Source organism: Mya arenaria, chromosome 13 (assembly GCF_026914265.1).
Source record: "Mya arenaria isolate MELC-2E11 chromosome 13, ASM2691426v1".
Classification (NCBI taxonomy): Eukaryota; Metazoa; Mollusca; class Bivalvia; order Myida; family Myidae; genus Mya; species Mya arenaria.
The window spans coordinates 2,726,529-2,743,133 of record NC_069134.1 but is presented as its reverse complement, the minus strand read 5'-3'; the positions used below and the strand labels follow the sequence as shown (position 1 = coordinate 2,743,133).

At 35.5% G+C, this 16,605-nt stretch overlaps 1 protein-coding gene across 1 annotated transcript; it reads right to left on the bottom strand.

The window, feature by feature from the left end:
- Positions 1-3,385: 3,385 nt before the first annotated feature.
- LOC128214343 (RING finger and CHY zinc finger domain-containing protein 1-like) lies at positions 3,386-16,584 on the bottom strand. Its single transcript, XM_052920764.1, has 8 exons — positions 16,420-16,584; positions 12,513-12,632; positions 11,898-12,016; positions 11,125-11,203; positions 9,370-9,473; positions 9,039-9,068; positions 7,555-7,699; positions 3,386-7,302 (listed from the first exon to the last, which is right to left on the bottom strand). Exons 1-8 carry the CDS (start codon positions 16,498-16,500, stop codon positions 7,075-7,077), a joined length of 906 nt encoding a protein of 301 aa, XP_052776724.1. The 5' UTR covers positions 16,501-16,584; the 3' UTR covers positions 3,386-7,074.
- Positions 16,585-16,605: the final 21 nt, after the last annotated feature.

Genomic DNA, 16,605 nt, shown 5'->3' with positions numbered 1-16,605 from the left:
TGTCAGAGTTTTTTATGTCTAAATCCTTCAAAGGTGTGGATAGTCTTATTAGCTTAGTTTGCGTAAGATTATGCTAAGATTAAATAGTAAGTTACCAACTTTTGCCCAACTAGAAAGGTTAGTGCTTTGATATTTGATAATTGGTTTCAAACCATGCATAGATTTATGATACCTTATATTCTGAGATCTGAAACCAAGTCGTATACCTCACCTTAGATATTGAGGTCTGAAACCAAGTCATATACCTCACCTTAGATATTGAGGTCTGAAACCAAGTCATATACCTCACCTTAGATATTGAGGTCTGAAACCAAGTCATATACCTCACCTTAGATATTGAGATCTGAAACCAAGTCATATACCTCACCTTAGATATTGAGATCTGAAACCAAGTCATATACCTAACCTTAGATATTGAGATCTGAAACCAAGTCATAAACCTAACCTTAGATATTGAGGTATGAATCCAAGTCATATATCTTAGATATTGAAATCTGAAACCAGGTCACATACCTAACCTGTGATATTGAGGTCTGAAACCAGGTCATATACCTTAGATATTGAGGTCTGAAACCAGGTCATATACCTTAGATGTGGAGGTCTGAAACCAAGTCATATACCTAACCTGTGATATTGAGGTCTGAAACCAGGTCATATACCTTAGATATGGAGGTCTGAAACCTGGTCATATACCTTAGAAATTGAGGTCTGAAACCAGGTCATATAACTTAGATATGGAGGTCTGAAACCAGGCCATATACCTTAGATATTGAGGTCTGAAATATTGGATGTGAAACATCAGCTATAGATCCACTGTAGAATATGCTGAAAGAAGCCCTGGGTTCAGTGATAGTTCTGCCCAGGGGTAGAATTGGCTTGTATAATAAATTTATAAATAAATAAACAGTGAGCTACAATTTTCTGGTTATCAAATAAAAAAACATTTAAAAGTTAATCCACACATGATGGTCTCAAGAGGGAGTTTCAATGCCACCTGTATTGAGAGTTTCTTGAAGATTTGATGACCAGTGGTGCAGCATGTTTACAGTAATAATGCCCCTCCTGCACGGAAGCTTAATTGGATTATCAACTGATGTGTATAAACAACACAGAAAAGAAGTACCATACTTTTTTACCAGAAATGACAGATATTCACACTGGCCTTAATTATAATGCTGGCAAATACTTATTAGGATAAAACCTGTTGAATTATGACAAAAGAAGAGCTGTCACAGTATGTGATGAATGCCCCCGAATGTGGCATTGACCTACGAACAAGGTCAGTACATGAAAAGTTGATCTTGCCTTTACGTGTCAAATACATATGGCAAATTATTTTAAATTGCCTCTGAACATAAAAAAAATACCACCCATACTTGACAATCTACACTGTTATGTCCTTATATTCAGAATTCCCTTGTGAATAAACACTTAGTGTATCTTTCACCTTAGAGGTAGGGACATGGGTCTTGCACACGACACGTCGTCTTCGTATGTGGAACACATGTAGCAAGAGATTTTAAAATATGTCCATACAAGGAAAAGTGACAGCCCTGACACGACAACCTATACTCTATGTCCTTATATGCAGCACTCCATTGTGAATAAACACTAAGTGTGACCTTGACCTTTGAGGCAGGGACACGGGTCTTGCACGCGACACGATGTCTTGGTATGTGGAACACATGTGGCAAGTTATTTTAAAATCTGTCCATACAAGGGAAAGTTACAGCCCGGACACGACAACCTATACTCTATGTCTTATATGCAGCACTCCATTGTGAATAAACACTATGTGCGACCTTGTCCTTTGAGGTAGGGACACGGGTCTTGCAGGCGACACGTCGTCTTGGTATGTGGAACACATGTGGCAAGTTATTTTAAAATCTGTCCATACAAGAGAAAGTTACAGCCCGGACACGATAACCTATACTCTATGTCCTTATATGCAGCACTCCATTGTGAATAAACACTAAGTGTGACCTTGACCTTTGAGGTAGGGACACGGGTTTTGCACGCGACACGTCGTCTTGGTATGTGGAACACATGTGGCAAGTTATTTTAAAATCTGTCCATACAAGGGAAAGTTACAGCCCGGACACAACAACCTATACTCTATGTCCTTATATGCAGCACTCCATTGTGAATAAAAACTAAGTGTGACCTTGACCTTTGAGGTAGGGACACAGGTCTTGCAGGCGACACGTCGTCTTGGTATGTGGTACACATGTGGCAAGTTATTTTAAAATCTGTCCATACAAGAGAAAGTTACAGCCCGGACACGACAACCTATACTCTATGTCCTTATATGCAGCACTCCAGTGTGAATAAACACTAAGTGTGACCTTGACCTTTGAGGTAGGAACACGAGTCTTGCACGCCACACGTCAACTTGGTATGTGGAACACATGTGGCAAGTTATTTTAAAATCTGTCCATACAAGGGAAAGTTACAGAGCCGGACGGACGGTGCGATTTTAATATGCCCACCTTCGGGGGCATAAAAACAACAACCTGTAATGTAAAAGTATCAATTTTGGCAACACTGCAATGGAAGTTGTTAACCTATATATATATATGTGACATGAACATACTTGAGAATCATTTTTGTTATTTTTCACTATTTGGTAGTTCAAAGTGCCTAATTCTGTTATATATTTCTTCATTCCAGAGCTTTATAGGTCAAACATGTCCCTACAAGCTTAGGCTTTTATTTGTAATGAGGTATGCTGGTTGACATTGGTGTTAATTTAAAATGCTTCCAATGAAAAAAGGTATTTGACCCTTAAATATGATATTAGCACCGATTTGATTTGGCTGGAACATGAACACACACTGCATGAAGAAATCTGTGCCAAGTTATTACAAAATATATCAGTTTGTTGCAAAGTTCTTGAACAATGCTGTTATATTCACTTTAACCCCAAAGTGCAACTGTGAAAATGAATTAATCAAACTTTCCTCATTTAACTTTGTGCAGTTATTTCGAACACTTACTGGAATCTTGACCTTCCAGTCACATAATGGAACATCATTTGTGCCATGTAAATTTGAAATCCTTCAAGCACTTGAAGAGTTTTAGAGGGTACACAAAAATGTCTATCTGACCTTTGACACTTCGGGCAAGCTGAGTTGCTGTTAACTCTGACTGATCCGCCCTGCATACAAGTAAAGGATGCTTTCATTTTATGAAAAATTATAATTTTAAAATGTATACTTAAATACTATACACTCAAACAATGGTGTTTACTGCGATCCTCACCAAGTGTTATCAAATCATGCCCATGTTGTCAGGATTGGCTCAGACATGGATGAGTGACACACTATTCTGGGTTTAAATATTATAAAAATATTAGAAATAAAGGGAAAAGCAATAAAAACAATCATTAAGATTTATTTGCTGAAATACATCAAAGGCATCAACAAAATACAACACAACTACAGATCCTAAAACATTTTAAAACTAATTTTGATACAAAAACATCTTAAATGATTGAAGTGATCAATAGATACGGATAAAACAAACTCTGGATATATCAAACATGGAATTTCCCGGGATGTTTGATATAAGAAGACTTGACTGAAGTATTATATATTTTGGGTGTAAAGGGAAAGGACATCCATATTATGAGCGGATAGTCCTGTACAAAAACAGAAACTAAACATAGAATTAAAAAAATACATATACATAAAACACAAGCTAATATTTTACCTTTAAAAAGATGGCATTGAACACAACTTTAGTACAACAATCAACAGGAGATTTCAGTCGCATGTTAGACGGATTTATTAAATTATAATTTATGTGTCACCTCAATGCAAACATCCATAGCCAAAATGATGTGGAGGGCTGTTTTCTAATGTTGTTTAAATCTTGTGGCCCAACCCAATTGTTATGAAAGTTATCAAATATGATTAAACTAATACAGCAGTTAATTGCATAAAACTTGTTAATTCTTTGGTTTGGTCAATGTCAGTTGAAATGTGATTTGATTGGCCAATAGTTGTCCAATTATGACTATTAACCAATCAAATCATATATATGTTTATACCAGACAAAAGAAACAATCCAAGAATTATCCAAGTTACGTACAAGTGACAGCCAATCTCTCAAGTATACAGACATTAAAAATAAATTACTCTTGGGATAAAAGATCTAGTTCTTATATCTTTGAGATAATGCCATCTATAAAAGACATGACAAATTATGTCCTTCAGCATAAAAAATAATTATAAAAATAATTAAATAAAATGAACACGAGCTGTCACAGCTACAGGGCACTCGACTATTCTGCCGCGTTGAAGTTTAAGGATTGCAAAGTTTTGGTGAAACATTACTTGTAAAACCTTAACCAAGGTCTTACGCAAACGCTAGGGTGAGTAGTATAGCTCTCCTTATTCTTCGAAAAGTCAAGCTAAAATGCTCAGATAATCTAAAATTATGTTTAAAAAGGTGACTAAAGTGATATAACTAGGCCTGCAGACTCAGTCTGAGCAAACTTTGGCACTGCTTAGTCAGACTCCTTCTTAGCCACTTTTGGCATGAGTCATAGAACAAGGCCATGCTTTCAACAGTATCTAGCTCAAGTACTTTTGGCATGACTGAAGCCAAAGAAGAAGGCCATGCTTCTGACAGACCCAGTCTAAACCTCTACTAGCATGACTGAAGACATAATAAACGTACATTGCACACAAGAAAAGTGAACTTATTAAACAGACAGAATTCACCGGACAAAACAAATTTTACTATTCATAATAACACTTCAAATGTTGGTAAAATACAAATGAAAACTAGTTTTTTATTACAATACTCACAATATGGAAGACAATATGAACAAGCAATTAACTAAAGCAACAAATTTACATTCTGTACTTTGTACGAGCCTTCTGTACACTACATTAGAAATTCTCTAGACATTGTCTTGTTGACACTTACTGAAAATACACTGCAAAAAATAATTCATCACCGCATAACTGCCCAATTCCGGTTGAACATAACCATTACAAATAATTTTGAATTACACATGTGTAATGTTGCATTTGGTCTTCAAGTGATATCATTCCACATATTTGTAAAATTAATTGGAAATATGAATTGCTTAATGACTTATATTTCTGCAATTCATACATCATATTATTTTCTTTTTCTTTGTATGATATCATTTCAACAGACTTTATAATATAGAAATGAAATCAAATGAGTGTGATTTCCAAATTTCCTTGAAACACCTGGATTGACATGTATTATTGACATCATCAACACAAGTGTGATTCATGATGTAAAAGAAAGCAAATTCCGTTGGTATTTTACTGTTTTTGTTGTCATCTTTAATTGATTTCATGTCAATATATTTATCTTTTTTTTTTTAAATAGAACTGATCAGATGTGATTCAATTCTCCATCAGAAATTACATTTCTACATCTCATTGGAGCGTAAAATGTAATGGCTCAGTGGTATTTAGCTCTTGGGGGTTCTATACATTTCTTTCTCTCAATAATTGTCATAAAATACACAATTTTATTCAACTTATCAATGGACTAAGTTAGCAAGCTACTCGAAGTCTCCGTTACTATCAAATTACCTTGACTTGTTGAATAAAATTGTGCATGATATGACATCTCATCACCGATCATATCCAATCTGATTTAAAGACAATATAACAACATTTTAAGTTTCCTTCCATTTTGATGATCAGTCTAGCTGGTAATGGCACATGATTCTGAATCATTTATATGGGCCTACATAGATAATATATATATCACATTCTACATCCTAACTATAAAACTAACATAACATGTGAACTTCTATAAAAATATCCATGATACAGGTAAAATTGCTCATAATAGTAAATAAATCAAGCAGTAAAATGATCATATTTAAGAAATCAAGAAGAATATAAACTTTAAAAGGGGTTTTGATTCGACAATTTTACATTCTTGTAGAAAACACTTTTCTGCACACCTATTTTCAATCATAATCTCAACAGTTCATGTTCTTGGGCTGAACATTCATGTATACCTGAACACTCAACAGACACAAAAATGGTGTCAATACTGGGAATAGCCTACATATTCATCCATCCACTCCTTCTATCAATCTGACAGGAATTCAGTTTTTTTTGGCCTCCGCTAGTTAATAAAAATGCTCCTTTGTGGTGCAACACTGAAGCTTAAAAAAAAAGTACATGACAATTTGCTTATGAAATGTGTTTTCCCAAAATGAGATCATGAATTGCTTAATGTTGCTGGCTGGGATGATAAAGATAAGTATTATTCTGTAAATCAGGAATGAAAAGGATAAATTTCAGAATGCTGTACATTTGTGGAGTTGGGTTTTTGCATTAAAATACTAAGAAGTATGTTGCAATGGCTATAATAGGCTTTGATATCATTTCAACAGAGGTCTTAACCCTTTAACTCTGCATGGGGATTGAATATTTGATACTTGGTATTAACAAAACTCACGTAAACATGATTTGGCATATCAGACCCACCATAGTGTTCTTAGCATGGAAAATAGAATGCTTTTTTTCATGTATGTTCGACTCAGATCTGGGCCCAGCCCCAAAACCAAGATTAATCTCACAAATGTGGCCAAGATTGTATTCCGTACCTTAAATTTGTCCAGCAGAGGGATGGGGGCAGTGGTCCCTACTTTATTTTTCTGATAAAACTGATCAAAACAAATTAAAGATACTGATATGGTTACAGGTTTTCAAGCTTAATCAAGTTCAGAATAAAAGTAAATAAATATAGGTTTGTACACTTCGTGTAAAGCTCGTTTGGTGTTTTTTAGTGTTGACACTTCATCATGGTAAGACCTGACTCAACTAATTTAAAACCCATTTTTGATCTATTGATCAAGGTTTCTCCTGTTTCAGTCAACTGACACCTTAGTCCCGCAGCATGTACATAAACCGGCATAGCAGATTACCACAGTGATATTTCAGGGGCTGGTCAGTTAAGGAAAAAATTGGCTACATTTGAGGGGCCTTGATTTGAGTCTTACATAAACGTCTAGCATCTTTCATCTATGTTAAATTAACGTACTTCTTTTCTACTTTAACAATGTTTCTACTCTTTATTGTCAGTAGCATTATTGTCTTGAGACAGCCCCTGGTTTTGTTCCGTGTTGTTTGAGTTGCCTTCTGCCTGGTTCTCGGCAGCAATTGCTTCTGCCTGGTTTTCGGCAGCAGGTGCATCTCCCTGGGCACCATTCTCCGGGTCTGCACTGCGACATGTGTTGTATGAGCCACACTCCGAACACTTCAGGCCGATCACATGAAACAACACACTGCTTTCCTGTCATAGAAAAGAAATGCCAATGCCTTAAAATACCAACTAGCAGTTTTTTATTTATTCATTCCTAATTACAACCATTAAAATTGCTGCAGAACAGGTATTAATTTAGCCAAAATTCCAATAGATTTGAAATTGGAAACTATTAAACGACTTGCCAGTCACAGTCATTGCAAAAATATATTTTCTATTTTTTCTATACTAAAATTCTATACTATTTAAAATTCTTCAAATGATTTATCAGCTCTTGCTCACCTTATGGCAGTCGCGACACAGAATTCCAACGTGCATGTTGCGATACTCCTCCGGCATGGGAGTGTTGGCAATATCCTCGTCCAGGTTGCGCCATGCTTCCTTCATGTCAAACAGGCTCTGTGCACATGTCGGGCAGAAGTAGATTCTGGTGGGGGAGAAAAGTAGTACGGTTTGTTTTAACAATTGCAATTTCGATGAATGAAATACAGATTCTTGAGGTTGTAAAAAATTCGCAGAAAAGATTCTTAATGGTGCCCTTGTTAAAGATAAAACTGAAAACCTTCCCATGAAGTTTGAAAATATTGATCCCTAACATTATTAAAGAGCTAAGGATTAACATGAAGATGGAAAGTCACTGAAAGATTGAGTGGATGTCAACTCATGTCGGTTATACTTTTGAATGAGACTGTTTGGCATTATTGAAGATGCATGTATGTGAACATTTAAAAAAAATGTTACAGAAATTATTGCCAGGACTCATTTTTTTAAATAAAAACATAGAATAGAATATATGGTATGGAACAAATTTAATTTTATATTAAAGAGAATGAATATTGTAACTACCTTGGATAACTTTTAATTGAATGATGTACTAGTATGCAAATGGCTGTAACATGTTTACCCTGAAATTCTGGTATCCAATATCAACACAGGTTATGCTGGTAGTTAAACTGCCTACCAAGTATGAGATTCCTAGGCTCAAGCATTTATCAGTTGTTGACCTTAACCTTTAATTCACTGACCTCAAAATCTTTAGGGCTTATCTGAATACCAAGTTTGAGGTCCACGGAAGTGAGCATTCTTCAGCAATTGGACAGGAACAAATTTTATCCTTAATTTCACCTTGAGCTTTGATTGACAAACCCTTCAATCAATAGGCTTTATCTTCTGGTCATGTACAACCTGCCTACCAAGTTTGAAGTCCCTAATCCTGAGATTTCTTCAGTTATTGATATTAAAAAATATTTCAGCTGAAGGTCACCACAACCTTGACCTTTGACCAACTGACCTCAAAATTGTTAGCATTCATCTGCTGTCATGACCAACCTGCTTACCAAGTTTGAGGTCTCTGGGCCCAAGCCTTTGTCATTTATTGATCAGAAACAGACTTTCAGCTCAAGAACATCACCTTGACCTTTGACCCACTGACCATAAAATCAAGATTGTTCATTTGCTGGTCATGACCAACCTCCCCTCTAATTTTGGGGTCCTTGGGCCTACGTGTTCACAAGTTAATGATCCAAAACTGTTGAGACTGGTAACCCATCCCCCCCCCCAAAAAAACAACAATATAATATTAACAACATTAAGACCGCTTGCAGTTGGTAATATGCTTCGTAAAAAAGTCAACAAAATAGGATTAATGGGCCTCATAAGGAGAGTGCAAAGTTAGTTCTGAAGTCATCATTTTCGGGCAGGTTAATTTAAAATCAGTATGATATAATTATATATTATGTATAATTAAAGGAAGTGGAGAAACTCACCCTGTTTTCAGACATTGTGTAAGACATTCTCTGAAACAACAACATACATCATTTAAAACAAGCCTTTAATATCCAAAACTTACTATACATTTTACAATTACATTAAGATATTTTTTTTATTATAGATCTGTCATTTGGGTTTTCCCCTATCATCATAAGTTATGATTTATGCCATATGCCTGCAAATGGGAACCATTTCTGACTAACAGTAATTATTTCAAAATCTCCCGTAAAGACTAATGCTCAGAAATTACTTTTGGTCTTACATATATTAGTATGTTTTTTTTAAGCAGATACTCGTGTTGATCAAGGTGGTTCCTGCCAGCATTACCTGTGAATGAGGTGGCCACATGGTGGGATGTGGGCATCAATACGGGATGTGTGTAGATCTTCTAGGCAGACCGCACAATTACGGCGAGAACTATCCTCTATACACTGAAATATCATAAATACATGGTTAGCCTCAATGAATATGACTGATGGTGAAGCATAATGTAAAATTTACTGCACCAACAACAAACAACACTCGTTACTGAAATCATACACAACAAACATGAAGCATGTGTTATGTTAAAAAATCTGTTTTTACCATTTTTATAAGGTAAGCTTTCATTAAAAATCATGCATCAATTGAAATATTGTAATTTATCTAAATGCTTCATATTGCAAGGTATGACCTCTATCTACTGGTTACCACTCTCAAAGAAGACTGGTTACCACTCTCAAAGAAGACTGGTTACCACTGTCATAGAAGACTGGTTACCACTGTCATAGAAGACTGCTTACCACACTCATAGAAGACTGGTTACCACTCTCATATAAGACTGGTTACCACTGGCATAGAAGACTGGTTACCACTGTCATAGAAGACTGTTTACCACACTCATAGAAGACTGGTTACCACTCTCATATAAGAATGGTTACCACTGTCATAGAAGACTGGTTACCACTCTCACAAAAGACTGGTTACCACTGTCATAGAAGACTGGTTACCACTGTCATAGAAGACTGGTTACCACTGTCATATAAGACTGGTTACCACTGTCATAGAAGACTGGTTACCACTGTCATAGAAGACTGGTTACCACTGTCATAGAATACTGTTTACCACACTCATAAAAGACTGGTTACCACTCTCATATAAGACTGGTTACCACTCTCATATAAGACTGGTTACCACTCTCACAAAAGACTGGTTACCACTCTCATATAAGACTGGTTACCACTCTTACAAAAGACTGGTTACCACTCTCATATAAGACTGGTTACCACTCTCATAAAAGACTGGTTACACTCATAGAAGACATTATGAATGAAGAAACCGAAATATGATCATGCATAAATGAGAACAAAGAAACTGCCATGTATGTCCTTTTCTTTATACCTTTTTGGCCTACCTGCCTTTATTTTTAATTAGGTGAAGACATGCATATTATAAATGTTACAACTAGAGCTATAACAGAATGTGATTAATAGCCCCCCCCCCCCACCCCCCATGTGTCAGAATGCCAGATAATATTAAAATCTGAACTTGTAAGACAATAATATGGACCATCAAAATAAGCCTTATATAGCAAACATTTTAAGTTCAGACGGTTGCTGTGACCTTGACCTTGAAGGTAGTGACATCAGTCTTAAGGGTGAGACGTTTGTTGGTCACTTCTGACAAATAATTTTAAGATCCGACCATGAATAAGAAAGATATGGACGGGATACAAACTATTAACAGTAAGGCTTATATGGCAACACATTCTCAGTTTAGAAGGTTGCTGTGACCTTGAAGGTAGGTACACAGGTCTTGCGCAACACAACCTCATGCTTTGATGGTCATTTCTGCCAAATAATTTTAAAAATTGACCATGAATGAAAAAGAATGGACCAGACACAAACCGGATAGATTGAAAGACAGGCAGATGTGATGATGTCTGATGCCAGCACTGCCTGTTCTAAAGGTTGAGATGTCAGTGTCTCCTTTCAACCGGTACTGGAAATAGTTTCATGGATGATTCATATTGCCTCAGCTCTGATACCTGTTTATGGCTGTTCTCACAATTAAGATGACAAACTGGTACCAACTACTCCTCACCTTGTGTTTTCCCCTAAGTTTGGTGGAGAGACACATGCCACATTTGTCGCAATGGAAGAATTTGCTCTTCCCACCAACCCTGCAATCATGGGAAGTACAGATATAGGGATAAAAACACCACTGCTGTAATAAACCACACCAGCTTAATGACTAAGGGTGCACACAAAGCTTCACTGATATGTGTGGCTTTTTATCCTTGATATAAAATATCCATTACTGAAAACTGCCTCTATAACATAAAAAATATAACATAAAAAATATGAAACATTAGCAAGCAGGTGAAGTTGACTGAATAAACATGTTAAAATATTCATAAAATCACAAAAGGAAAATTGGACTTACAATTGATTTTTAACAGGCTTTTAACACTTGTGGAAGTCAAAACTCAACATCTAGTGTCAGCACATGTCATGTTGTGATAGCGCTTGTCTTAAAGTTATCTAATGTATGATAAAATAATCAAAAAAGAAACATAAGTGTGTTGCCTTTTCATCAAATACCTAGAAATTTGTTGTTTAGCTTGAAAATTTAATTAGTAATAATTCTTCACCTGGAAAAGCTTCTTATCATAATGTATAACAAGCATGCATGTATAATTGTATAATACTGGGTATATGTGTTGAATAAAAGGATTAGGACTATAAATAAACTAACAAGTGAGAAAGCTATTAATGATATTGATAAAGTAACACTATAACCAGTTCACTAGTTTTTATGTCCAAAAATGATCAGGTAAACAAATTTTCAACATCCTGCCAGAAGGGTGAGCATACCTGCACAGTCCACACTTGTCACAGTGAAACTGGCCCTTGTCCTCATCATCAAACAGGTTACACTTGCTGCAGTAGTACTTCCCAAACACAATGCTGCAACCCTCACAAGTCCTCTGGACCTGCAACATACCACTGAAATGTCAAGCTGGTTGTGCAACATACTGTTGAAATTTCAGGCTGGTTGTGCAACATGCCGTTGAAATGTCCGGCTGGCTGTGCAACATACCATTGAAATGTCCGGCTGGCTGTGCAACATACCATTGAAATGTCCGGCTGGTTGTGCAACATACCATTGAAATGTCCGGCTGGTTGTGCAACATACCATTGAAATGTCCGGCTGGCTGTGCAACATACCATTGAAATGTCCGGCTGGCTGTGCAACATACCATTGAAATGTCCGGCTGGTTGTGCAACATACCATTGAAATTTCAGGCTGGTTTTGCAACATACCCTGGTACCATTAAATGGTTTGGCAACATACCTCGATAATATATTAAAATAATCCTATACATAAAATGAATTATATATATATAATAAATATGTGAAAAAGTGAAAGTGATAAAGGTTTTAAGAATGCTTTTCATAAAATCAAAATTGATTAAAGATAACACAAACCTGCTGGATGAGAGAGCACTGTATACACTTGATCTGCTGTACTGCTGTACGGTCAATCTCATGCTTCTCAGTCTCATCATGACATATTCTACACGGGTAGAACTTCTTGCAGCAGGGCGACTGAAATCATAAATATGTAACAGTTAACATTTGTTTTTGCTTCACTATGCAGCTAGTTATGTGTTAACAAGGCAAACCTAACGTTTTAAGCCTTTTTATAACCATTTTGCACAGATTAACGACATAACAGGATAAATCAGCGAGTAATATCAAAACCATTCTGACAGACATTTTCATCTTAATATGTGACAGCGCCTGTAGGAAAGGGTACAAAGTCGGCAAAGTCATTTGTGAGAAAATTGAGTCCAAAGTTTCGCTGGTGCATTTTTATTCGTGTATTTTATGTTAATTGCAATCAAGTATGAACAAATTCAATAAATATGGACTTAGTTTTACATGTTTTTTTTCCAATTCCCATAGTGTGCCAAACAACAATTATTTGAGAATATACAGCATTCAAGGTCTGCCAAGAATTTTGACAAATTTATATACAACTTTATGCCCAAATGGCAAGACAGCATAAAATATTTTTTGCAACACTGTTGCTCTGATTTTACAAGTTTGTTTTCATATTTCTAAGAATGTACCCACATAAATGAGTATTTGTGGAAATTTTTCATGAAGTTAATGTACAATCTACATATTTCAGACGGATCAGGAATCAGTGTTTTGTAAAAATAATTGCTATGAATTTCTTTTATTCTTAATAACATTAAAACATGAAGAAATATTGCACAGTTATTTTCTCAAGAGTGTGTATCATTTGATTTTTAAATGAGATGATTTGAAAAAAGCTAGGGATATCAATTGTATAATTCAACTCATGTACAGCTGGGACAGTACGTGTGGATGTACCTCTTTTAGTGTTTATCATACCATACCCTAAAATCTCACCTTTAAATATCTTAATAAAACATGTTTTCGCTACATACAGTATTTCATACAAAAAGATACCAACGGATACAAATATGTAAAAGCATATATATATATATATATATATATACAAGTAAAGAAATGCCCATTTCATGTACGGTAGAGAAACAAATGTCTGTGTGTTTTTGTTTTTTTCTTTTAAAGGTTATTGAACAATACTGTTGTTTATTTATTTTAAGAAATTGAAACAATTCAACTTGATTGATTAAATTAATTTTGCTGGAATTTAATATTAAATCAACACTAAAGCTTGTTTTAGTAGAGGAGCTGATAAATCTAAACTCCCAAACCGGTCTAGTGCAGAGTGTAAGTGCAGACGACTGCAGAATTGTGTAAACATATACATATTAATTTTCACACTCAAATGCCGTAAAATTTAATGCATTCAAGATAATAAATAACACTTTGGAAATGTTATTTTTAAATGTTTTGAAAGCATAATAATATGTCCATAAGATTAACAAAGAAGGCTGACTAGTTGGACGCCAGTCTTTAATGCCATAACTAAAAAACAATCTTGGCTGACAAGTTGCTTATTGCAGCATTTTCTTTAGACTGACAGATTATGTGGCATGGTTGATAGAAATTTGAGGGTTTTATGCACCAGTCAATTGTAACCACGGCCCACCCAGGTCCAGGGAATAGTGGGGACTTTAACTTTGGGTCCAGCCAATCTCGATTAAAATCCCCTGCCTGCGAGGAAGAACTGATGGTAAAATCCCCGCCAAATGCCCCTGCACCCAGGGGACCCTAGGTAAGGCCTATTCCCCGCTATATATTGCGCAAAGACAAGTCTACCGCATTCACCCCGGCACTGCGGGGCCACCTGAAAGGTAAAAACATGGCTAATTTCCCTGGCTATTCCTGGTATATCCCTGGACCATGGGGGGCTGTGGTTACAATTGACTGGTGCATTAGAAGGAATTTAAAAGGCAAAAATATTGGGTTTTTTTTTTTTCAAGAGTGGTAGATTTCGTTGGGAGAGCTTAGAGTTTACCTACTGCCGGCAGAATTCACGTCTGGCATAATGGTGTCAGTGTTGTATATCATTGTATAGGTCATGGGATGAGCAGGTCACGGACACTACGGACCATGGACATTACGGACCAGACATTACGGACCAGATTTAGGGACACTACGGACCAGATTTAGGGACATTACAGACCATCTTCAGAAACTTAAGGACCATCATTTATAATGTTTTTAAACATTTGTTTTTTTTAATTTATTCACTCATTGGTCTTAAATTTGTTAATAAATACTTGAATATTAGTGCTCAGTATGACAATTATCTTTAATGTAACCGAAAAATCCCATGAAATTCCAATGTTAAACATCAATGTATTTTTAATAAAGTATTATAATGATTTGAATAATAATGAACAAAATATGTGTTTATCTTATAATTGTAAATGTGAATATTAATGTTTCCATATGTGATCGATTGCTTTCTGAAATAAACTTTGAATCGTCATATTTGTTTGTTTTCCGTTTCATCTGTTTTAATTGAAAGGTTCAGTGAAAGTGCGCCGTTACAATGGGTTTTCACACTTTTACGATTGCCAATTAAAGGTCGTCAGTGTAATGTTTGTTACTTTTGTAATATACCGCCGATAATTACAGGTACAATTATAACTAATTAACACTAATTAAGGCAACAGAAATTGCCAGTTTTAAACATCAGTTTGCAAGAATTGCAACAAACACACATCGTTTATTTAATTTAAAGCAAGAGTTGAGGTTTACATCCTCACAATTTCCTCTGCCACAAAACTGAATAATTATTATATCTATAAGTATGCCTTGCGCTCGTTGTATCCACTGTTCTAGAGGTGTTTATGCAAACCACCAAGCCGTGGAATGCGACATATTATGTGAACGTTGGCAGCATCTACGCTGTGGTACAGGTATAACCATTGCCCAGTATGATGCCGCGAACCTGGATGGTACCGAGTTAGAATTCACGTGCATCACGTGTAATGATGAAGCTCGGCCAGAGGAGTCTATGGAAGTCCAGGTATGTTACAGTTTTCTCATAAGATTGGATGATGAACTTGGTAAACATATAACTAACATAGATTTCAAATTACGACAAATTTTCGAAAAAGAATGTGCGAGACTATATGGGCCTGTTTAAATATGAATGGTGGCTTTGGTGACAAGTGCTGTTTATTCGTGATTAATGTAAACACTGATATGTTCTTATATGTGCTCGATTTATTTTGGTAAATAAACTGTTTTGGAAAATATTTCTGCTCGATTTATTTTGGGAAATAAACTGTTTTGGAAAATATTTCTTCTGTTGCTTTTTCACAAGATTTTATATTGAACCAGTGATCTATTCGAACTTCACGGGATTTTTCACAGTTTTATGGAAGATATAACGTCATACTGAGCACTCATATTCAAGTATTTATTAACAAATTAAAAACTTAGAGTGAATAATTTAAAAAAAAATATGTTTAAATCATGGTCCGTAAGATTCCAAAGATGGTCCATAATGTCCCTATATCTGGTCCGTAATGTCCCTAAATCTGGTCCGTAGTGTCCCTAAATCTGGTCCGTAATGTCCATGTTCCGTAGTGTCCGTAATTTGGATGAGCTTATCAAAAATGAACAGTATTTCAGGATTTCTTTGGTTACACAAGTGCAACCTGTGATCAAATTTGATTTGGGGCAGTTCGTTGTGATGCTTTTTTCATTAAGGACAGATGTAGTACTCAGGTTTTAGTGCATAAAAGTTATTTTTGTCAGCATTTTGTTATAAATTTACATTAATACCTTTGTACCATTTCAGACCAAACACTGACTGACTGAGTCAGAAAAGTTGAAAATATTTCTATAATAATATTAATCCCAATCTTGCATTAATAGCCAGGCAATACTTTCTAAACAAGTCTGATGATAAACTCACCACAAACATGCATTTTCGAGCATAGTGTGAACATCCCTGCCTCTCGGAATTGGAATTTATTTCACTATTTTTTTCTGACATTTTTTCAAAAGCTTATATCACTGAAGATAAAATAATATATATTTTATTATGAAATTTTTACTTGTTCGAATAAAACTAAACTAGCCAAAACAAGAGAAATGAAAA